The 23,505-nt window shown below is 36.1% G+C and overlaps 3 protein-coding genes across 3 annotated transcripts; all 3 read left to right on the top strand.

The window, feature by feature from the left end:
- Positions 1 to 1,613: 1,613 nt before the first annotated feature.
- On the top strand, positions 1,614 to 9,402 carry LOC110670175 (probable protein phosphatase 2C 75). Its single transcript, XM_058140181.1, has 4 exons — positions 1,614 to 2,522; positions 2,642 to 3,031; positions 3,781 to 3,886; positions 8,874 to 9,402. Exons 1-4 carry the CDS (start codon positions 2,100 to 2,102, stop codon positions 9,203 to 9,205), a joined length of 1,251 nt encoding a protein of 416 aa, XP_057996164.1. The 5' UTR covers positions 1,614 to 2,099; the 3' UTR covers positions 9,206 to 9,402.
- Positions 9,403 to 9,556: 154 nt separating this feature from the next.
- On the top strand, positions 9,557 to 12,520 carry LOC110670176 (uncharacterized). Its single transcript, XM_058140182.1, has 4 exons — positions 9,557 to 10,730; positions 10,849 to 11,012; positions 11,096 to 11,166; positions 11,966 to 12,520. The coding sequence occupies exons 2-4, from the start codon at positions 10,853 to 10,855 to the stop codon at positions 12,122 to 12,124; spliced, it is 390 nt and encodes a 129-aa protein (XP_057996165.1). The 5' UTR covers positions 9,557 to 10,730; positions 10,849 to 10,852; the 3' UTR covers positions 12,125 to 12,520.
- A 5,003-nt stretch (positions 12,521 to 17,523) lies between these two features.
- LOC110670196 (receptor-like serine/threonine-protein kinase At4g25390) lies at positions 17,524 to 19,905 on the top strand. The gene has a single exon (XM_021832165.2). The coding sequence runs from the start codon at positions 17,674 to 17,676 to the stop codon at positions 19,798 to 19,800; it is 2,127 nt and encodes a 708-aa protein (XP_021687857.2). The 5' UTR covers positions 17,524 to 17,673; the 3' UTR covers positions 19,801 to 19,905.
- The last annotated feature ends 3,600 nt before the right edge of the window (positions 19,906 to 23,505 follow it).

The raw sequence follows: 23,505 nt of genomic DNA, 5'->3' as shown, positions 1-23,505 counted from the left end.
CCTATCCCGAAGGAAAAGGGAAAACCACCGGAGATGACGCTCAGCTTTTTTGAGAGGCTAAGAGAAAGAGGCTTCTAAAGAGAAAAATTCTCTCTAAAATTGAGAGAGATTTCTCTCTATTCCCTACTTAGTTTGGAGAAAAATATTTTGGATTAAAATTTCTTCTTTTTTCTTTAATTTTCTCTTTTATTTGATGTCTAAATAAAAAAATTTAAAGAAATTATTTTTTTTTCCTTTCCCTCCTCTCATCCAAATAAAGAGTTAAAGCTTTAGCCCAAATTGGATGGGACAAAGAAGTAGGGGATTCATGAATGTGGACTAGCTGGACTGGGTTTTGCTGAGTAGAAAAAACATTCGTCAAGTCCCTTACTTCCGTTCAGTTCAAATCACCCCTAAAGTTAAAGATAATAAACAAGGGATCACTAGATTCTAAGTATATATGAGATTATTAGAGATGTAGCCGATGCATTTTCAAGTTCTTGTGATCAAATTCCTTTCTTCCACTTAATCACTCGAGTAAGCTTCGTGGACTGGCCAACAGTGATAGCGAACATGCCAAACCCAACAATCAAACAAACAAAGGTCCCATCAGGTGAGACACTTTAATGAGGCTCGGCTTGCCCTCTTTTTTTATTAGGCTCTGGGCTAGATAACCAAGGCTCAAGTCAAGCTTCCGTTATCATTTTCTAACGGCCCAAATTGAGCTACACACATTTTTAGAAAAGTATTATGATCAAAATTAAATTCATTTTATTTGAAATATTTTTTATGCTAAAATTCAATTTAATTTATTTGAGAATATATTTAGACGAGTGAATGTTTAAAATAAATGTGGAATTAAATTTGTATTTAAGCTTTTTAATGTATTGTTAAATTTAAATATCTCATCATTTGAATTTCAAGGCCCTTTGGGCATAGAAAATAAAATAAAAGCAAGCTCATGAGGATTGCAGTTAGCCAGTTACAGGAAAGCTAGCTTGTTGAGAGTATAATAATTAAATTATATTTTAGCAATGGCGAAGACATTAAATTACGTAAAGGACAAGACTAAGCTCGGTTTATTTTAGCAGAATATTTCAAATAGAACGAAACACCAAACCCCACCTTTGGTTTTACACGCCAAGTGTTGATTGGCTAGATGCTAACTGCTATTTGATTATGTTTCTGTCAAATTCTATCCACTTTTCCAAACAAAAAAGGTGCAACGACTGGGCTACCCCTGCTATGCCTTTTCACTGTCTCACCTTTTTGACCCATTTTGTCACCATCATCGCCAATCCATCCACACATCTCTTCTTCGTATGCCATAGTTCTCTTGCGGTCCACGCGTCGCCCTTTGCGCCTTTCTCTAACCCAACTAGGGTAACCTTACAGCCTGTTGTTTTAACCAGTCTTTCAGTGACCGAATCCATGTGCGCTATCGTTACTACTCCACTATACGACGACCCCTTGTGATGCTAGCTTTTCCATCCTTTCTTCATTTTTCCTACGTGTCGCAGCTGGACCATACTCTCTCTTCACACCGCCACGTGTTCACGGAATCGCAATTCCAGGAGAGAGAAATTTTTTGACGAAAGCACACTTGGTGGTCCATCCGATACCTTTAATACGGACGTGTATGTCTCTTATTGGACCACTTTTAAACTATATGGGGCCACTGGGCCTTCGCTTTTTAGCTTCCTCTAGACACGTTTATTGACATCCCCAAAAACTCGATATATCACGATAAGCAATTGCTACGGAAGAAGAAGAAGAAAGGCGGAGATGAATAGTCTGGCTGGACACGTGGCTTAAGTTCTGGGAATGGTGGTCGGTGACGGGCAGAAAGGGCTGCCCTTGGAGCTGGCTTGCCCAGGAGGCTTACATGAGAAATCGAGAAAACACAACACGTCGCCTTTCTTCTCGTACGTCTCTCTGAAACGGAACGAGAAAAACACTTTTTTTTTCCCCCTAATTTGCCTCTCTCTCTTTTGTTTATCTATGGTCTGTTATTCCCTCTTAAGAATTACCGATAATGATTGATTGCCCACGGCGACATGACGTCCGCTGAGGTTTCCTTCCGGGAGGTTTGTCAATGACTGACGCGCTTGTGTCGAAGAATGCTTAGGGACGAGGACGAAGATTCGCTGGAGAAATGCACGGAACGCCGTCGTAGGAGAATCGAGATGAGGAGGCTCGCCTCCACATCCGAAGATGGTACGACTCCTCCGGTAAGTGAAAGCCATGTGGAGAGTTCTAGTTGTGTTGCCAAAAGAAAGCGAATTCGGACTGCAGAGACGGAAGGTTCCCCGGAGGCATGCTTACCAGTCTCGTCCGAAGATAACGAGGAGAGCGAGGCGGTCAATAAGCCACTTACCGGACCTTCTCTGGGTGAGCCGACTTTTGGGACTATGTCAGTAGCGGGGAGGTCACGTGAGATGGAGGATGCAATAGCTGCATGCACAAGCCTTTGCAGGCCAGAGATCAATGGAAGGAGACCGGTGCATTTTTTCGGTGTGTATGACGGTCATGGCGGGTCTCACGTAATTGCTCAAATTCATCATCTAATTTTTAATCTTATCTTTTTGGAGAAATCGAAGTTGGACGATTTTGTCACTTCGAAAAGCGATTTGATTAATAGGTGCTCTATTTTTATGCGCAGGTGGCAGAATTATGTAGGGAGAGGATGCACGTGTTCTTGGAGAGAGAATTGATGCGCGTGGACCACACTGACAGTAGTGAGAATGGTGACAGTAGCAGCAGTGGCAACTCAGGGGAACCTGAACTCCAAAGACAAGGAGGAGTTGAAGAGAAGTGGAGGAGGGTGTTGAAGAGGAGCTTCGAGTTGATGGACGAGGCGGCATTAAGCAAGTGCGCGTGTGGGGGCGTTGGATTCGATTGTGGTTGCCATCTCATGGAGGTGGCGCTCGGAGGGTCCACTGCAGTTGTGGCGGTCTTGACTTCAGAGAACATTGTTGTTGCCAATTGCGGTGACTCACGCGCCATCCTCTGCCGGGGCGGGAGGGCCGTTCCATTAAGTTTCGATCACAAGGTTAGTTTGTAATTTGAACGCACTGGGACGGTACTCTGGCGCTGTACTTGTTGATGCGAAAGTGAAACGCATGGATTTGCCATCTGTGGTGTTTGAACCACACAGGTGGCTTTTGTTTCTATCCGACATTGCCAAAGGCTAGATTCCTGTTTTTTCTTCAGGCCATTCCCTTGCCGTTGTATATAAAAAACAAAACAAAACAAAACAAAACTCTCATAGCTCTCACCTTAGCTGGTAGTTTAGGACGCGTGTATTTTTACGTGTGTGTATTATTTCTAACGCCGTGAGAGAACAGAACGCGGCGATTTATTAAACTCGGATGATCTCCAATCCTATTAAACATTAGGATCTCCATTATCTGCTATATAAGCTTCAATAATATCGTGACTTTGCGAGGCAAATTCCTTTATTTCAGTGAATATGGGATCGTGAAAGATCCAAATTATTCCTTTTTTTAAAAAAAAAAAAATTAATGGCAGAAAGAATTTATTTACTAAAGATAACCATTTTGCATAGAATTTATTTACTAAAGATAACCATTTTGCGTCATTCCATTCGAAAAACACAGTATTCTTGGGACAGTTGTAACAATCTTAGTTGTTCTCTTCTCAATCAATAATTGCGTTGCTCAGTTGTTCTAAATTGGTAATTTCTTCTTAAATAAATTCTTTGCCAACTTAACATTTTCTTTCCTTTTTTTTGAATCTTAAATTGATTTATTAAAGGTTTTTCCTTAACGTTGCTTGCAGCCAGATAGACCAGATGAACTTGCAAGGATTGAAGCTGCTGGGGGCCGTGTCATCTTTGTGAATGGGGCTCGTGTTGAAGGCATTCTAGCAATGTCCCGAGCAATAGGTAATCTGTTACAGGTTTAACTGAAATATTGTTCTTTTTTATCCAGGAGCACAGATCCTAAACGATATGTAGACCCTAAGAACAACGCATTCTATATAACATAATTTCAAAGATAATGTCTTTTTATTGACTGTGATAGAAACTTTAATCCTTGTCATGTGACAACAAGAATATCATGCTTCACAGCAATTGATTAGCCTGTGGTCTTATGCAAATGTACAATATGCTTTAACTTTTACGGAGTCATTGCTATATTGAGGAGCAGAAAGGAAAGAATTGCATTTCCCCTTATATCACTGTTTATTGAAATATAAGATGTTATTAATTGTGGTGTGTTATTTTGTATCATTGTTCATGCTAGATTAAGTGAATAATATGCTTACTCTTTTGTTTTGATCATTAATTCTAATAGCACCATGAGAACCGCTGGTATGTGATTTTAGTAATTAAATTTGGCAGAATGGGGCAGTCCACTTATATCTATTTCAGCCATTGCTACCATCTTTATTGAAACATTTTTTTTTTCTACTTTTGAACTTGTAAATTAGTTTTATGCTGAAACTAGGGAGGTAATTCTTTATTTTTTGGAATAAAAAATTGCTCATTCATTGATTAATAATTTTTGTTCACAAAAACAAGCAAATGCTAGTTTATTCATTGGGTTCTAGGACAAAAAAGGGTTTTCTAAATGAGGCAAAGGGAATTTTCGCTCTTTGAAATGTGGTTATGGAACCATAAAATCTATTTCAATCCTACTAAATGCTTGATCATGTCATAGATGTTGCTCCCCTAATCTTAATTATTGGATCATACCCTCAACTTAACTTGAGGTCCATAGTTGATGTTGATATTTCTTTACTATTGTCAACAACTCAACGTGTTGCTACCATTATCCTTTGTTCGGATTATGGACTAGCAATGCCAAATATGTGATAAAGATTTTATTCGAGTATGATGGGCATGAAGACCTTGGAAGACTAAAATGAATGAATGCTAGCTACAAAAGGATCATGATTTTTCTTTCTTTTAACCTTGGGTTACATAAATGGGAATTTTCTTTGCCGTCTTATGACCATTTTAGTTTAACCTAGTAGGAATTTAGCAAGGTTTCCAAGTTGGAATCTCAAGTTTTAACTACAAGGGTTTCTTCTTGCAAACAATGTAGTGTCAGATTTGTAAATTGTAATGTATGACATATGTTGATATAAATATTTATTCGTTGCTAGATGTTCAATTGAGAGGTTTAAAATGGTAGATTTTAAGAATCCCTTTCTTCAAGACATCATCTTCATGGAAGAAATTAATTTGTTGGGAATAAGGTTTTGCTTTCATTTTGGATAAATAGTATTGGCTTACCTTGTGGTGGAGTTTAAGGGATGCCTTGTCTCGACTTATGGGTGGACAAATGTTGCTTACACATTAACAACATATGACGGATCAAATTCCAAATAATTTTATTTGGTTTTCTACCATGCCAAGTGGTGCAAGAAGTGTTATGCGTGCCAATAAGCTGCAATGCTTAACCATCACTCTCATTGATATACCTTCTTTAAGAGGAGAGGTAATAAGGAAATAAGATCAAGAAAAATTTCTTCTTTGGCAGTTATGGTGCATATTGGTATTGAAGGATAAGCCAAATGTGTAATTGCCCAAGCAATTATTTATCCTTTTTGATGTCCTTTGTTATCCTCCTATTGATTCATATTGCGCATTTATGTGCTTTGTTGATCCATTCAAATGGTCACATTCATATGGAAGGATGCCAACGAGGTGAATTAAAATGCTTGGAATATGTTTTAGAAATATAAGGACTTCTATTAGATATTACTTTTTGATGGAATGCAACTTATTCAAGTTGAAGCTAATTTCCATTAACTTTTGACAAAAGCATGGTTGATTTGCAAAAAAATAATTAGACGGAGGACGCCCATGGGGTGAAATTAAAGACTTGGTAAATTTTTTGAAGTATAAGGACTAGTATTGAGTTTACATTTTAATGGCATGTGCCATATTTAACTGAATTTGATCTTTGATAAATTATGATAAAACGTAGCCAATTTTGCATAAAATGATAAAAATTTGTATATGGCTTGGCAATGGAGTGGAATTGTGTTATAATTCAAAATTCAATAATAATCTAAAATTGTTATAAGCGGTGGATGGTGGTTGGGGGTGATGGGTGTGTAGTACATAGTTTGTCTTATGTTTGATTAGATTTTGTAGGTTTGTGCTCTCAGGAACTGACGATAAGAAAATATGAAGACTTCAACAAGCATCTTATAATTGTGTGACATATTGCCAATGTTGTTAAAAGTGCTAAGCGCCCTTAAGGCGATAAGGTCCTCCATCGTCTGAGGCATTAGGCACTTGCCCAAGTGAAGTGAGGCGCTATTTTATTCTAAACTAGTAAATAATTAAATATATAATGTAAAAAAGACTTATATATTACACAATCAATAAATTGCTAAATTTCATATTCATATTTTATAATATATTATATGATTTAAGTTTTGAGATCAAAAGCATTCATCTAATAACACAAAATGTTAAACCAAAAACCATAAAGTACATAATATAATTTAAAATTCTAGATGCATTTCAATTACATTCATTATGTCATGCAAACTCAAAATCCTAATTCTCTAGTCATCGTGTGGACGTCAAAAGGTGAAAACAAATCAGGTTAGCTTTTTTCTCTCTCAACTTTTTTTTTCTTTTTTAAAATTTCTTGCCTGGTGATGCCTCGCCTAAGCGCCTAGTTGAAGGCGCCTTGCCTGGAGGCTTCCTAGGCGAAGTGCCTAGATTTCCCTTGTCTAATTGCCTAGGTGATCGCCTGGGCGCCTCTTGACAACCCTGCGTATTGCTAAAAGTGTTGACTTTGTTCGTGTCTAAATTCATGAAATAAAATCATGCTCTATGAAACTAACTACAAACTTCATTAGAGGTTGATCAATAAGTGTAAGCCTAATAAGGACATCTTTAAATTAAATATTAGATTTGCTTATGGTGAAATTTTAGTTCCTTGCATTAGGCATGAACTAAGATGATGAACCTCCTTGGATAATAGGAGGTTGCAAGGGAAGTTTACAAATTACTAGCACTATTCGTGAGTGAATTATATGGAGAGTCTTGCGAGATTCAAGTTAGTTTTCAATCTTCTTTAAGTGTCGTTGAAAGTTTGCCTTAGGTGCAAGGCAAGATATCAACACATTTACAAAAAGGGCAACACTATACTTGGCGTAATTTCATAGTTTTGTGTAGCCTTACCAGGGTTTTTAGTTGCAAAATAGTTTAGGCTATTTTAGGGCATTTGCCATAAAAAGGCATGCGCCTTGCATATGGTCTTGGTTGTGAAAGGTTGCACTTGGATGGAGATAAACGATGGCTAGGTCAAGCCAAAATTAGGATCATGCTCTTGTTTTTGTGTAATTTTTTTTAACTTTTAATTCTCTTTTCATTTAGTCTGCCTTCCCTCTTTGTCTATATCTGTTTCCTTTGTCGGCCAGTATTCTAATCGGCAAAGTTTGTACATGCTATACCATATTCCAACGCGAAATGTTGGCTGTTCTTTGCATTTTATTGCTCCATCTCCTTGTTATAAATATTGTGAAATTAATGATAGAATTTTATACGAAACTTGTTACTTTGTTAGAATTGTCTCAAGATGGTAAATACAAATACTGTGCTGACTAGTGCTTTTACCTGCTGTTGCAAGACCAGATTTCCTATTTGGCACATATATAGCATTATCGCAAAAGCTATACAAGAACTAATCCTTGTTACATTTTATCTAAATGTTTATGCTATTTATTTTCAATAATATCTTTGCTTGATTACATTTCTGTGCCAATTTTCCCAGTTCTTTTATTTCCCTGATTAAATCTATACACTGCTGACTTATAGCGCAACTGGCTGCTTTTAATTATTCCTTATTATTTATGTTTGAATTAACAATTGAGAATTTGTTTCACACTATGACTGTACTTTACATAAAGTTAGTGAGTGGGAGCAGAATACTGCCTTAGTACCCACAACATACAAATGAGTTGTGTTGGTTTTGATTAGGAATTTTTGGCTGTTTATGTCTCAATCTGGTCAAATCCTGGAGCTGCCAAGTTGAATGCTGAACTCTGACAAGAACTACAGATACAAAGAAGTTGGTAGTTTGACTTTGTTTGTCTTGCTGTTGTTTTCCTCATGTTTACTGTAAGAAATCTTGCCATGGTTACTAATGTTGGTGCATTAGCATAGAAGGATTAAATGTTGATTCTTGGTTTATAAATCTTGGAAGATACATGATTACTATATGATGAAATTGGGTAGCTTTTGCCGTGCTGCCCTTCAAATGGGTGTGGAATTTCTATAGTGAATCTCCAGCATAAAAATGTAGCTTCCCCAAAGTTGTGATCAGGTAGTGAATGAATGGATTTTATGCAGAAGTTACATTTAGACCTTGGGATTAAATTCTTGATATAGATCAAAATACAATCAGGGACACGCACACGCACACACATTACACATTCACCTGCCTGGGGTTATGACTACAGCATTAATTTTCTTAATGCCTGCATTTCTGTTGGGTTATCCTGAAAGGCTAAAACTATATATTTGTGGCAAAATTTGAAATGATTACTTGTTATTTTTAGCTTTTGATACAAAATAATGCTACTGAAATTAATCCCCATCAATTTTTCTAGGATAAGTTCATTTCAGTTTTCTTTTAAGTGGACATATGCTGGTGTATCTTATTGTCTTATAGATTAAAGGAAAAAAAATGTTTTAGCATGTTTGTGCTGGCATCATGTAACAGTTTGATGTTTAAATACATGGTATTGCCATCTATATTGTTTGAATCCTTTATTTTAATGGTATTATTTTCTATCTTGTTGAGCATAGTACTAAAAAGGAAGCTTATGAGATCTCCAGAATAGTGTAGTGGTGTTTATATGCTTGTCGCTCACCTTTCTTTTTTACCCTTCTTGGTCAGGGGATAAATATTTAAAGCCAGTTGTGACATCTGAGCCTGAGATTACATTCACAAAAAGAGAACCAGAAGATGAGTGCTTAATTCTTGCAAGTGATGGCTTGTGGGATGTTTTGTCAAGTGAGTTGGCTTGTGAAGTAGCTTGTGAATGCCTACAGGAAGGAAGTCCTCCTACTCTTGTGAATGACAGGTCTCAGATAGATGAAGGGAATGGGGCATTATATCCAACTCGAAGCATATTGGCTGCGGCACTTCTCACTCGCCTTGCTTTGGGACGGAGAAGCTCTGATAACATCAGTGTGATTGTCGTTGATCTTAAGAGGAGCCGAAGATGATATGAGAGTCATCATTCAATGTTAATATCAACATCAACTTTGTGCAGTTCTCTTGAGGGAAACAACAAGCATACATAGGTTTAATTGGGGAATAAAAATCTTTACATAGATTGAATGCATTCAATCGACTTTGGTTCTCTTAAACTCTGATATTCTTTGATTAATATGGAATAAGATTTGGTGTGAGATATGCAACATTTTTGCTGTCTTCTTCATTCAGAATGGTATAAGTAGGAATGGAACGCAGCTTTTCAGCCTTTTGCAGTACACTTTTTTTGGTTGTCCTGTATCTTATGATGGGATCAAACAACTAAAGACTGGGATCTCATTTTGTTGGTCTTGAATGCTTGGATTGGAGATCTCATATTTTTAAGTCATTTTCATGAACGAGTGAAGACCACCCCTATGGGCTATAGCTCGTTCTCATTCCATTCTGGTCACTAGGAACCACAAAGTACGCGGGGGATGCGTGCAGAGTGTTCCCACAGCGTTTGCCAACCAACGCTCTTCCTTCATAGGTGAGCAACTTGAATACTTTTCTAGAAGTGGAACCATATGCTCTAATTTCGCGGTTATTACGCTACAGAGAATACAAAGAAATTCGAGGTTTCCACCTTGATTGAAATTCAACCCTATATATTGTCTTCCATAGTTCTGCTTTGTTCAAGACTTCAAGTCAAGCCGCCATGCCATGGAGAATGGCTCCTGAAGCAGACTAGCGTGACCGTTGTCCATTTCCATTTCCATTTCCGTAGGCCTGAAATGCATGCTTGTAGTGGAGTTTGTCTTATTCATTTTTCTTTTGCTGCAATATGGCTGAACTGATAAGACATATTCTTTTACTTTCTTTCTGTGTGTCGATCTCATGAATATCGTAATTGTAATTTGAATATATTCTAAATTTTTTAGGGTAAAGGAGCTTAATGAAAATCTATTTTATTTGAAAAGATTGCCTCCTACGGTTTTGGGCAGGACTGAGGGCGAAAAATTTTTACATAATTATCAGCAAGATTCAGAAAGACTGTTGTTATTCATAGGTGCGCGTTGCATTCCATATAGGCTATCATGTAAAGATCGTCACACAGCAATTTTCAGAGCTTCATTATACTTCTAGAATTTAATTCCACTGTATTTGCAAGAACTTATCAACTGAATTACTGGATGCTGCCTTTCTTTTCTCTGATTTCATGTTCAAATCCATGCTAAATGTGGCAAATTGTCTAAGTTACAGCTGTGGCACTGGGCATAAATATGAACACACGGTAGCCCACAAACTACATGAGTGCGATGAAGGATTGAACTTCTGAACCATCCAACTATAGATTGATTCTAGATTCATAGTTAATGTGTTATCTAGCAGCCTTAGAGCATGATTGCCTCCTTATTCAGTCGGAGTAGGCACTTACTAGCCAGGCAGCTTATCAGGAGAAAGTGTTTTCACTTTTCAGAATTTATCAATTTTCTCTTAATGGGAAATTTGTTGAGCAGGACGTCCATGGCAGTAGATATGAAATTTTGAAAGCTGGTACTTCATTGCTCTCTGCTTTTCTTTGACAGTGGAATTAGTACATCACAGTTTTCTTACCTTTATGATATACATGCATAAATGACCTGATTCGACATTTCATCCTTATCTAATTCAGAGAAATGGTGTCCCACATTACAAATATGGAGGATGGTGGTCAGTTTGGTGGTAGGGCACTTATAGTATGGTTCTCTGGAAGGCTGCATTCTTTCACTAGAGATACCTGGACTTGTATACTCACGAGATGCCCCTATCAATGCAAGATTATGCAGCCAGGGAAAGGTGCTTATGACATTTTTTTTTTCTGCCCCATATATTTTGGTCTTAAAAGAGAAGATTGACCTTTTCTTCTTGTTCTCATGTAGGAACTTTGAAGATATTGCAATGTCTTCGTTCATTGCCAATGCTACAGATGCTCCTCCAATTTGGGTGTAAGGTAATATCCTTTGCTTCCTTTTTCTATTGTAATTTTAAAAAAATCTAGATTGTTGCTGTCCTAATGAATATGATCTTGCTATTTTGGCTGGATAATGCTTGAAGCTGATTGGACAAGGGGAAAACCTCTTCTTAGTTCTAGGTTCTACTTACAAACTTGATGTAGAACACTTAAAATTATCCTTAACGATACCATCATAGATAATACCTTAGATAGTTGTCAGCAGCATAAATAAGTTCAAAGGATTGATCCCGATACCATCCCAACTAGAATTCTGGACAGGTCCTCTGATATTCTGCTTTGAGGGGATGGGACATACTCTGGTCTTCCTAGTTGGTTGAAGGGTGCTACGGTTTAGAACTGTTTATTTCGATTTGTTGATAGGACAACTAAAAATATTTACTAAAAACATTGAAACCTACAGGCCAATGCAAAGTCTCATTGTAAAAATTTTTAGGTCATCTCTTGAACCCTGATAATCTGGCAAAACTGGAAGTAACAAAATCAGCACAATCATGAACATGAAGTAGAACTTAGCTTCAATGGCATCTGGCTCATTGTGAGTCGAAATTGAAGCTATTTCAGTTTTAGAGCAGAAAATCACAAATCAGTTCCATCAGTGGATTGGATGCACTACCATCTAGAGTGTCTAGCATCTCGCCTTTTATAGCCGGGGATGTTTATTGGTTATACCAGATTGTCAGTAATGATTCTTTCTGCTAAATTTTACTGTGATGATGAGATGTTTAGAGGTACAAACTCTTTTTTGGGTGTTGAAATGGCAATCCTGAATTTTCAGGAAAGATATGAGATTGGATCATCAGGCGTAATTAGTCTGAAAGGGCAAAGTGAAAGGAGAAATAAATGCCTGAATGATTTCATTTCCCTATATGGGACCGTGCCTCTTGTTTCAAAAAATGTAAAAGCTCTAGATGCAAGACGAGAATGGTTCTGGTAGTTGTGAGCATGGAATTCTTTGGACCTCACCTCTCAGATTCGCCTTCTTGTTGCAATCAAGTTCTGCAGCATGTTTATTCCAACTGCTTGTGTTTAGAGGGGACCCTGCTTGAACGACTGGTAAGATGTTATTGTTAACTGACATTTTTTACTCACTCGCGCTTATCCGTTCATCTCCCTTTCATGGGCTGTTGACCTGCTGCAAGATTTTTCTCAAAACAGACTGAATTCAGGACACCACGAGAATTATGCAAAGCTTGATAAAGATGATAAATGGTTCTCATTATTGCAGTAATTATACACAAATAATGTCCATATTCATATGGAGGTCCATTGTTGAGTTCGATTCTGTCTAAAATTTATCAAACTTAAATAAATCAAATCAATTCAAGCTGAATATATATATATTGATTTTGAAATTTTAGAATTTAATTGAGTCTTCTTAGTGTAATTAATTAAAAAAAATAAGGAAAAAAATAAATTTTCAATGAGACTTTAGTATAAAAGCAAATTAAAGTAGCGTATGAATGTGGATAAAAAAAAATTTTCCAATGGCCACCGCATTGAATTTGAATGAGTCGCGTATGGATGTGATACTGGTCCATGCAGGTGTACGGCCACGTGAAGAACGAAAGGACCAAATAAAAGGGAGAACAATGCATTGTTTGAACATGGGATTTACTTCACGGCAGCCGCCGCAGCAGCATGAGCATGTAGACTCCAGAGCAGCCACATCCGGCGCTCGTAAATTGAAGTTCACTTACCATATAATAATTAATCTTTCCGGGATTAGTTGGTTGGCAATGGGCTTCTTTTTTTATTCCTAAATCCAGCATATCCTATCTGTCATCCTCCAAATATTTAAAGAGTTGATATAAATAAATTTTATAAAATTTTATAAATTTAAAATTTAAGTGTTTAATTTAAATAAAAATTTATCTAAATTCTTAATAATTAATTTTATAAACTTTATTATAATTAAATTAAATTTTATTAAAATTAATAAAATTTACAAATAAATTTTAAATTTAAAATTATATATATTTCAAGTAATTAAATTATTTTTTTATTATATATTATTTTATTTTTTCTTTTTATTTATATTCTCTTATTTTATTTATATGACAAACACATATAGACATGCAAATAGATATAGACATAGATAAGGGTACATATACTAATACAAATAGACATTAATATAAACATAGACTCATATAAATACAAGCACGAACATAAATATAGATATAAATATAAATACAAATACAGATACATACATATATAGATATATAGACACACACAAAAATAGACATATTTAGGTGTACATAGATAGACACAAATATAAACATATACATATAAGCACAAATATAGATACAGACACAGAAATAGATACAGATATATGTAGATGCAAATAGACAGAGACATACATAAATATAGGCACAAATAAACACAAACATAGACACTGACAGACATGCACATATACAAATAGACATTATTATAATTATTTTAAATGTTTGTTAATTACAAAAAAAAAAAAAGACATGCAATAATAGATATATAAGGATATTTTTGGAAAAATAACATTTTGAATTGAATTCTTTACTTATATCAAATATAAAATTCATTTCATTTGAAATGAATTTCATATTTAATTTAAAATATATCAAATAAAGGATTTCATTTGAAATAAATTTCATATTTAATATAGAATACACCTATTGGGAATATGCAATTATGAAATTTCAACATCTGAAAAAGATGAGATAAGTGAGAGATATATAAGTGGGAAGGACTCATATATCCACTACCTTAGGGTTTTAGGTTAAATATAGTGTTAAGCCCATGAATGTGTTCTTTTATCCATCAATAAGGATTCTCCTCAGATGCTTTGGGTTTCTCAGATCTCTAACAAGTGATATCAAAGCCAATGGTTTGGCAAGAATGAGTATAGAAACAGTTGTCGGTAATTCCCGTAGTGCTCTGACATGTGAATGGAAGAGTCGGGAGACTCCTAGTAGGTCCAATGGAGTAGGAAGGCACTATTATGAAGAAAAGTAAATCAATGGAGTGGAGACTCTCGATGCACGTGATAGCATTAGTGTGATTTTTAGTGGTGCATGCTCGGGTGTGTTTGGTAGAGTAATTAGGCTTTTGATGACATCGTAATACTTAAATTAAGAAAAAAGACTTCTGTTTAAATTGGGAGCAAGCCCAATAAACCTAATGTAGAAGAAATTCACACTTAATGGGGAGATTGTTGGGAATATACAAGTGTGAAATTCCCACATTGAAAAAAAAAATAGATGAATAAGAGACATATAAGTGAGAAGAACCCTTATACCTATTGTCTTAAAACTTTGGATTGAATATGGTGTCAAGCCTACAATGTGTCATTTCATAAGGCCAATCAAGAAGGATTCTTCTCATGTACTTTGGGCTCCCCAATTTTTAATAAGTGACATCAGAGTCGATAGTTCGGCAAGGATAAGTATGAAAACGGCGGTAAGTGATTCTCATGGTGCTCTGATACGTGGACGGAAGAGTCGGGAAACTCCTGGTAGGCCTAATGGAGTAGGAACATACTCTTTTAGAGAAGAGCAGACTTGTAACGGCCCGGCCCACTAGTGATATTGTCCGCTTTAGGCTGAAGCCCTCATGGTTTTAAAACGCGTCACTAGGGGTTACGAACCACCAACTTATAAACCCAGCATCTCTCCCGTGTTTTGCCAATGTGGGATTTGCCTAGGTTGTTACAATCCACCCCCCTTATGGGACTCAGTGTCATCGCTGAGGTTTGCCCCACCATCGCTCAAAGTTGCACGCGGAGCGGCTCTGATACCACAAAACATATGTAACGGCCCGGCCCACTAGTGATATTGTCCGCTCTGGGCCGAAGCCCTTACGGTTTTAAAACGCGTCGCTAGGGGTTACGAACAGCCAACTTATTAATCCAGTATCTCTCCTGTGTTTTGTCGATGTGAGATTTGCCTAGGGTGTTACAAGACTGATGAAGTGGAGACTATCGGTACATGTGATGGCATTAGCTTGGTTCTTAGATATGCATGCTCTAGTGAGTTTAATGGAGTAATTGGGCTCTTGGTGACGTTGTAATACTTGAGTTAAGAAAAAAAGCTTTTGTTTGAGGGAGAGCAGACCTAATTCACACTTGAGGAGGATGTTGTTGAAGATATATAAGTATGAAAATTTCACACTAGAAAAAAGATGAAATGAGTTAGAGACATATAAATAGAAAGAACCCATAGACCCACTATTTTTAAGATTTTGGGTTGGATATAGTGTTAAACTCATGAATATATTCTTTCATAAGACTCATCAAAAAATATTTTCTCTAAATGCTTTGGACTCACCAAATATTTAACAGTACCAAATAAAGGAATTTACTCGTAAATGAACTTAGTATTTTACTGCGAGCTTGTCCAGTTCATACTTATAAAAGAATTCATTATCAAAATGCATTAATAGATTTTTTTCATATTAGTATTATTATATGCAGTAATTTATTTATAAAAATATTTAATAATTTAGTTTTATTCTCAATATTAATTTAAAAATATATATAATTATGATTTAATTTTAATTTTATTTGAATTAAGTCAACTTAATTAATTTTTTAAAAAAGTTATCAATTTAAATCGAATTAAATTATCAATTCAATCTGATTCAAAGGGCAGGAATGGATATCAAATATTCTTTAAGATAATTTCAGTTTGATTCAAATTAAACTGTTAAATTAACTCGAATTAAATTAATTTAATCTAATCTCAATTAATTGAACGCCCTCAATCATATGAATCGGCTGGTTTTCTTTCCTTCTCCGTTGACAATTCCTCTTCCCTTCTTCAGGTTCAGTGCAACTGCTGCCATGCAGTTAGTCAAAGCACGCTATCAAAAAATTACCCAAAGCTACGGTCCCACATGATTATCAAATCACATAAATATTTTTAATATTCAGTTATAAATGAACTAATAAAAAAGTTACCTTTTTTTTAAAAAAAAAACAAAAAGTCACCATTTTTATGATAATAATAAAATTGTGAAACACTTATTTATTAAAAAAAAAAATAAAATTTTGAGAGACTACAATGTCTTTAAAAATAATAATTCAGAAATTAAAATCTGATTAAAATTTAATTTCTTAATTAAATACAATATAATTTAAAAGATTAAAGTAAAGTGCAGGTTATGCATCGGGGTTCCACAACTCACGGAAACCCCTAATCGACTTTTGATTTTTTATATTGATAGGTAAAAAGATATATATACTTAATTTAATGATATAATAATTCTTATTAATTTTATTAATGTGTGAAATTTCATATAAGCTATGCACACGTACCTTTCACGTTAATGCATGCCTATTCAATGAAAAAAAAAATCAACATATTAAAATTTAAATTTGAAAAAATAAAATAAAGTTAAACAGCTAGTAACAGAGGCGAGACCGCGAATACAGTTGGAGAAAGAAGTGGTTCAAGTGAATGGCATTACTCTTTAGTCTCTCTCCTTTAGCAGCAGAGGGCCATGCTTCTCGAATAACCTTCAATTTTGTCAGTTCTACAGGATTTGTTCAGGTGCAGTTTGAAACTGACTCTCACGTTTTAGCTAATTTGCTGAACTCTACTTCTTTCATATGTTCCTTGGGAAATTGAGGCTTTGGTGCGGACATGAAGAGATCCTTCTTGGACAATTAGTTATGTTCAAACAAGTGCAAATAGATGCGCTCATTGGCTTGCATATTATGCAAGAACAGGTTGTCTGTTACCAGTTTGGATTTACCGATTTCTTGAATGAAATTCTATTTTTTCTAAAAAAAAAAAAGTGATTGGCTTTATGAAATTTGTAAACTAATTAAAAAAAAAATTAGTCTAAACAAAAAGGTATGACATGAGAATCAGAACAAAGAAAAGAAAAAAGAAATTGGTAGCACTAATTTTTGGAAATAAAAAAAATAAAGGGTCTCTATCAGTATCAGATGACAAATTTGCAAAGGAGAAAGAAAAAAAAAAAAAAAAGAAAAAGTAAATGGTCAAACCTAATGGAAGAAATTAACAAAAAGGAGTTGGCTTTTGATTTTCTCCATTGGCGTGTGAAACAAGCACAATACAGCTTGATTTTTTTGCCTCCATTTTCTTCTCTTTAATTAATGTTTATTTATAATGGACGATCTAATACCTGCTTTTATTCCACTAATCTTGCCTTTAATTGGCTACTTATCATCTTCCATCCCTCTGTTTTTGGATTCTTCTCTTTATACTCTTCACCCACTGCCAACATTTTTACTTCCTTTCTCCTTTGTTATCATATCAACAACTATATAAATTAATATTATATAATATAATTTTAATATAAATTAGTATTAATTAATTTTTATTGTGATTTGATTATGGGAAAGCATTGACTCTTGCTTAATAATGAGTTTGTAATAGCATGATTAAGGTGGAGGACGCAGAAAAATCATTTCCACTACACAACCTCCTCAATACAACAACCCCCATGAAATCTTCCTTCTAGTCTTTCTTCACCTTTCTCACCATGCCATCTCGTTCCATTCCTCCACCGCTGCCGGAATCCCCACCGTTATTTGTCACTTCCCCCCCTGTAGCTACACCATCTCCTACCCAATTCCCAAACCACCACCGCCCTCTCTCTTCCCGTCTTCTCCCTCCGCTCACAGCTGCCACAGCCGCCTTCTCCTTTCTACTAGTTTTCGTTGTCTGCTTCCGTAAAATCAGCCGCAAGCGCACTGTCCCTTCTGACTCTAAGCCACCTCATCGTTTCTCTTACAATACCCTCCACCGCGCCACCGACTCATTCTCCCCTTCCCTTCGCCTGGGCCAAGGTGGGTTCGGCGCAGTATTTCGCGGCATTCTCCCAAATGGGCAACTGGTAGCCGTCAAAGTCATGGAGTCGGGCTCTCTTCAGGGCGAGCGCGAGTTCCAAAACGAGCTCCTTTTTGCCTCGAAACTCGAGTCTCCGTATATCGTCGCGGCGCTTGGATTCTCCTCGGATCGCAAACATCGGACGATGTTACTGATTTATGAACTCATGCCTAATGGCAACTTACAGGACGCCCTTCTCCAGAGGAAGTGCCCCGAATTGATGCAGTGGAATAAAAGGTTTAGTATTGCGGTTGATATAGCTAGGGGGATCGACTATCTTCATAGTTTGGATCCGCCCGTTATTCATGGCGATATAAAGCCCAGTAATATTTTGCTGGATCAGTGTTTCTCGGCAAAGATTGCGGATTTTGGATTGGCGTGGCAGAAAACAGAGAATCAAAATCAGGATCTCTGCGAGATTAAGGTAGACGAGAGTGATGTGGGGAAGATGAATGGTGGATCGGAGTTGAAGAAGGCTGAATTAGAGAGTAATAATGGGGTCCCGATTGAGGATTATGGATCTTTGGTGGAGACCGAAAGTGTGACTACCGGGTTCGAGGAGTTCAGCTTGGGAGTTGAACAGTCCCCGGAGAGCTTTCTTAAGGGACCTGTTTCAATTTCTGCAACATCACCGGAGACGGTAGAGAGTGTAAGTGCCTCGCCGGAAGCAGGTGGGTTAGCAGTGCCGCCAGAGGGAAATTTTGATGGTGCTAGTATTGAGAGTGGGAAAGATTTGACTAATGGAGGGAAAATGAGTGAAAGAGTGATGAAGAGTGCATCTGGAAGGGACTGGTGGTGGAAACAAGATAACAGTGACGTGGTGGAGAACGGAGCGGTGAAAGACTATGTGATGGAATGGATTGGAACAGAGATAAAGAAGGAAAGGCCGAAGAGCGATTGGATTGGAACTTCATCATCGAGCAATCAAACAATTAGGAAAATGGATAAAAAGAAAAATCGAAAGCGTTTGGATTGGTGGGTTTCGTTGGACGAGGAGAAAGAAGAGAAGGTTTGGAAGAAGGAGAAGAGAAGGCCGCCGAGGGAGTGGTGGAAAGAGGAGTATTGTGAAGAGTTGGAGAGAAAGAATAAGAAGAAGAAGAAGAAGAAGAAGGAACGAAATATGGGGATGACCAACGATGACATTGGGGGAGGAGGAGAAGAGTGGTGGCCAAGGGATGAGGAGTTGTACGTTGAGAAAAAGAAGAAGAAGCGGAGTAGGAGTAGAAGCAGTCGAGGCAGTGTTGACTGGTTTAGCGGTGAGCTATTTAGAGGTACCGACAACAGCCATGATTCTTTAAGTGGAGAGATACCAAAGAGTGGAGGAGTTAGCAGTACGCCAAGTATGAGAGGAACTGTTTGTTATGTCGCCCCTGAATATGGGGGTGGTGGACATTTATCAGACAAGTCTGATGTGTATAGCTTTGGAGTTTTGTTGTTAGTTCTTATTGCTGGAAGGCGTCCGCTTCAGGTTACAAGCTCACCCATGTCTGAATTTCAGCGTGCCAATCTAATACATTGGGCTCGTCATCTGGCACGTTCTGGAAAGCTTCTTGATTTGGTTGATCAATCTGTACAGTCTTTGGATCGAGATCAAGCTCTTTTATGCATTGCTGTTGCTCTCCTCTGTTTGCAGAAGTGTCCTGCTCGCCGGCCTTCCATGAAGGAGGTTGTAGGGATGCTCACTGGTCAATCAGAGGCACCTCAATTGCCGATTGAATTTTCTCCTTCACCTCCCAAGCGCTTGCCCTTCAAGTCCAAGTCAATTAAGAAGGTCCGGTGAGTTTCCACCGTTGGATGCCAATATCAATGAACAATATATATTTTTTCTAAATTATCAAAGTTAGATGATTTCATTTGAAAAAAAGGCCTTGTAGGCCTATTACAACAGGGGCATTTAAGTCATTATGTAGAACAAACAAAGACCTAAGTCTAGAAGCAAGAAACCCTTTAGGCTGGGTCTTGGGACTCAAACCATAAGGCTCGGTATAGAAACACATCACGCTGCAAGCCGAAGAAAGGAGGAGCTTGTCTTCTCCTAGATCGAGCCACAAGGCAATCACCGATGGGCAACGATGAAAAACTGAGGCACTAAAGGGACTATACACGGCTGTAATGCTTGAAAGAGAACCCCCAAAAGAAACTATAATCCAAGTTGTCCGACGAAATAAGCTAGAAAAACCAATATAAAAGATTCAAGAATCGGCCATGGAGGTTAAAGAGCAAGAAATAGGAAATTGTTGTGTCTCAATGGCAAGTGCACGGATCGTACAAGTAGTATATAAAATATATCGTTTCCTCGAATAATTGTGTTAATGATTGAATTTTTGATATAAAAATTGACTAATTCAAGCTAATTTTGAAATTCAAGTGATAGATTGATAGAATTTGATGTGTGAAATTTATATATTCAAAATTAACAATTTAATTACCAATATGAAGATTCAACTAAATTAATTGTAAATTAAAATGAGCAAATTGAAATATGACAAGAATTAAAATGACAAGCAATTAAATTCGATTAACAATTAACAATGTTAAAAAGGCAATTCTGGAGTTTAGGAATTCATATTCAAGCTATTATGAGATTTTAAATTGGTTATCCAATCTTATGGAAATTATGGGTTTCAAAGAGATTAATTCTTAAATCCTTTGAATACCCTTTCGAGTGAGACAAAGAATGTTTTAATTAACTTAATCCCACTTTCGTGGAGTTAAAATTAATTAAGATTCATTAGGTTTCTTAATTAATCTGTAAATCTTCTTGATCCCTAATCTATTTCTAAATCTAAGTTAATCAAGTCTAATTTCTTGATTATCTATCACAGGGTTTTCTCATTTCGGTGCTTCAACTATGGATTAAGAACAATACTTAATGGGATCCTACACTAAGCATGTCATTAAGCTCACAAGAAATGGATAAAACCTCATAAAAACCACAAAATATGGATTACCCAATCGAAATCCACAAAATATCTCAAATATTACATCCCAACTCCATAATCTATGAAAAACTACTCACTATCCATAATTATTACAAGAAATTCTGAGTAAATGTGGAAATAGAACTTGAAAATATACTAAGAACTAAGAAACCCAATACAAAAAAAGGTAGAAAATAGTGAAAAAAAGAAGAATCCAAATTTGGTCCAGAAAAAGGAAGTGACACCTCTTGCTCTGTTTTCTGACGTTTCCTCTGCTTCTCTCCCTTTCTTGTTCTTTCTTCCTGTTTTGCCAAACTAAGGATACTATTTATATTCTTTTGACGAGAAACCGTAAAATGGTGTGTTTGAGGTGAAGTTCACGTGTGAGAATCTTTATACCAGCTAATTATGAAGAATTGCGCAAGTTGTACAAGTTTCTTATGCAGATTCTATGCAAATTTGGTAGTTCTAGGTACTTCCCGTGATGTTACATAAGTTATGCAGGCTGGTTGTGCAGATTTTTCATGCTTCGGAGTCCTTAGTGAAACTGTATAAGTGGACTGTATAAGTTATGCAGCTGGTTATGCAGTTTTTGGCAGATTTGGGTGCTCTTTTGGTGATATTGCATAAGTGGAGAGTGGAACTGCATAAGTTATGCAGTAAGTCATGCAAGTTTCGGCCAAAGCAGTTATTCCCTCTGTGAAGCTGCATAAGCAGGGCGTGAGACTACATAAATTATGCGGCAAGTTATGCAGGTTTCCATGAAGCTGCATAAGCAAGGAGTGAATATGCATAAGTCATGCAGTAACTTATGCAGGTTTCAACAGACTCACAAATTATTTCTTCTTCTTGTACAGAGCTACACAACTTGTGCAGCATGTTATGCAGACTTTGGCAATTTTGCATTCTTCAACTTTCAAGTTTTATTTTGATATTTTTGGCTATGAGAATCACTCATCACTGGTATAATTTTTTTTTGGCCTCTTAAAAATACCATTTTACTTACAAAATAAAGTAGTATTACAAATTAACCCAAAATTTGACAATTATGGAAAATTATTTAAATAACTAATAAAATTAGCTAAAAGTGACTAACAAATAAATGAAATGGCCATAAAATTTAACTTAAATGACTATGAAAAATGCATATATCAAATACCACCAAACTCAAATCTTTGCTTGTTCTCAAGCAAATTTGAAAATATAATGCAATTTTAGGGGTGCCTTGTCCAAAGAGCTATGAAAATCTCCTATTAAAGTAACTTAACATACCTTTAGCCATGCCAACAATCCATATACCCATCCTTCAAGATGCAAAGAATTTAATGCTTATCTAAGCTTTTACCGCTTAGTCATCCAGTCAATTATCATTCAAAATTCCCAAACCAACCAATCAAAAGAGAAAGTCATGCTCAAAAAGAATTCTAAAACAATCAATAGCCAAAGTGTCTCTATATAGAATGATGGAATTTAATGAATGAATGAATGAATTTTTAATCCCATAGGCAAACTCCCTACTCCTATCTCCACTAATGTAGCGAGTACTATTAAGAGATCAAAGGTCTTTTTAGGGATGTAATGGGGTTAAGGGGTTTAAAATGAGGCTAAGAAGAGAAGGGTAAAAAAGATTCAAAGCATGGAAATATTTTTCATCTTGAAAATATAAGGTACACCTTCTTTTTTGTTTTTTGTTTTTTTTTTTGGATATATATCAAAGCACAAAGGAGAAGGGAATGTACACTAAAACTGACTAAGTGCTAGCATATTTTTACAAAATACAAAAGATAATGGACTACTTTGACATTTTAAATTTATATTTTGTATTTTCTCTTAATAATTGTCTCTAAAAATACCACCCCCAAACTCATTTTCTTTAATTACTTTGGGTGAATTTCTTTCAATTTGAATGATAATAGTGAAAAGCACATATACTAACACTTTTACAAGATGACAAACATTTCTTCTTTCTTTTATTATTATTTTTTTCTTTTTTTTATAGTGTATCTAATATTATAAATAATTATTCTCATAAAAAGGGTTGGAGTGTTTGGTTCATTGGCAAGGTAGTAATAAGAGTTTCAAGAAAAATTTAGAATACAAAGGCTCAAAGAGATTTACAAGAGTTAGTTGTAATAAAGGGAAGGTTAAAAATTTAAAATAAAAGGGTTGCAATCAAAGAATGCCTAATCATCTCCCTTTTCAAGTAAAAGCTGGTATTTCGCCTTGAAAGGTTTAGAAAATTTCTTCTAGGATTGGTGAGACATTACTTAACTACTTTTTATCCTATAGCTCTCTCTAAGCACTCTAATCTCTAAATGACTAGTTGGGTGGCTTTTTTGCTAGAAGATATAGGCAGAGGATGCACACTTCAAAACTTTGCACCTCTTAGAAAACTTTCAATCTACAAACCCAACTAAAGGTAAGTCAAATCACTCTCATAAGCAACTTTTCATTACTTTAAGGGATTTGGCAAAAAGTTTTATTTCATGAATGCATGATTCCTAAAAAAAATGGGAGCAATGCATTAACTCAACTCAACTCAACTAAGCCTTTATCCCAAAAAT

Source organism: Hevea brasiliensis, chromosome 17, assembly GCF_030052815.1.
Source record: "Hevea brasiliensis isolate MT/VB/25A 57/8 chromosome 17, ASM3005281v1, whole genome shotgun sequence".
Taxonomy (NCBI): Eukaryota; Viridiplantae; Streptophyta; class Magnoliopsida; order Malpighiales; family Euphorbiaceae; genus Hevea; species Hevea brasiliensis.
This window is presented reverse-complemented; position numbering and strand designations above follow the sequence as displayed.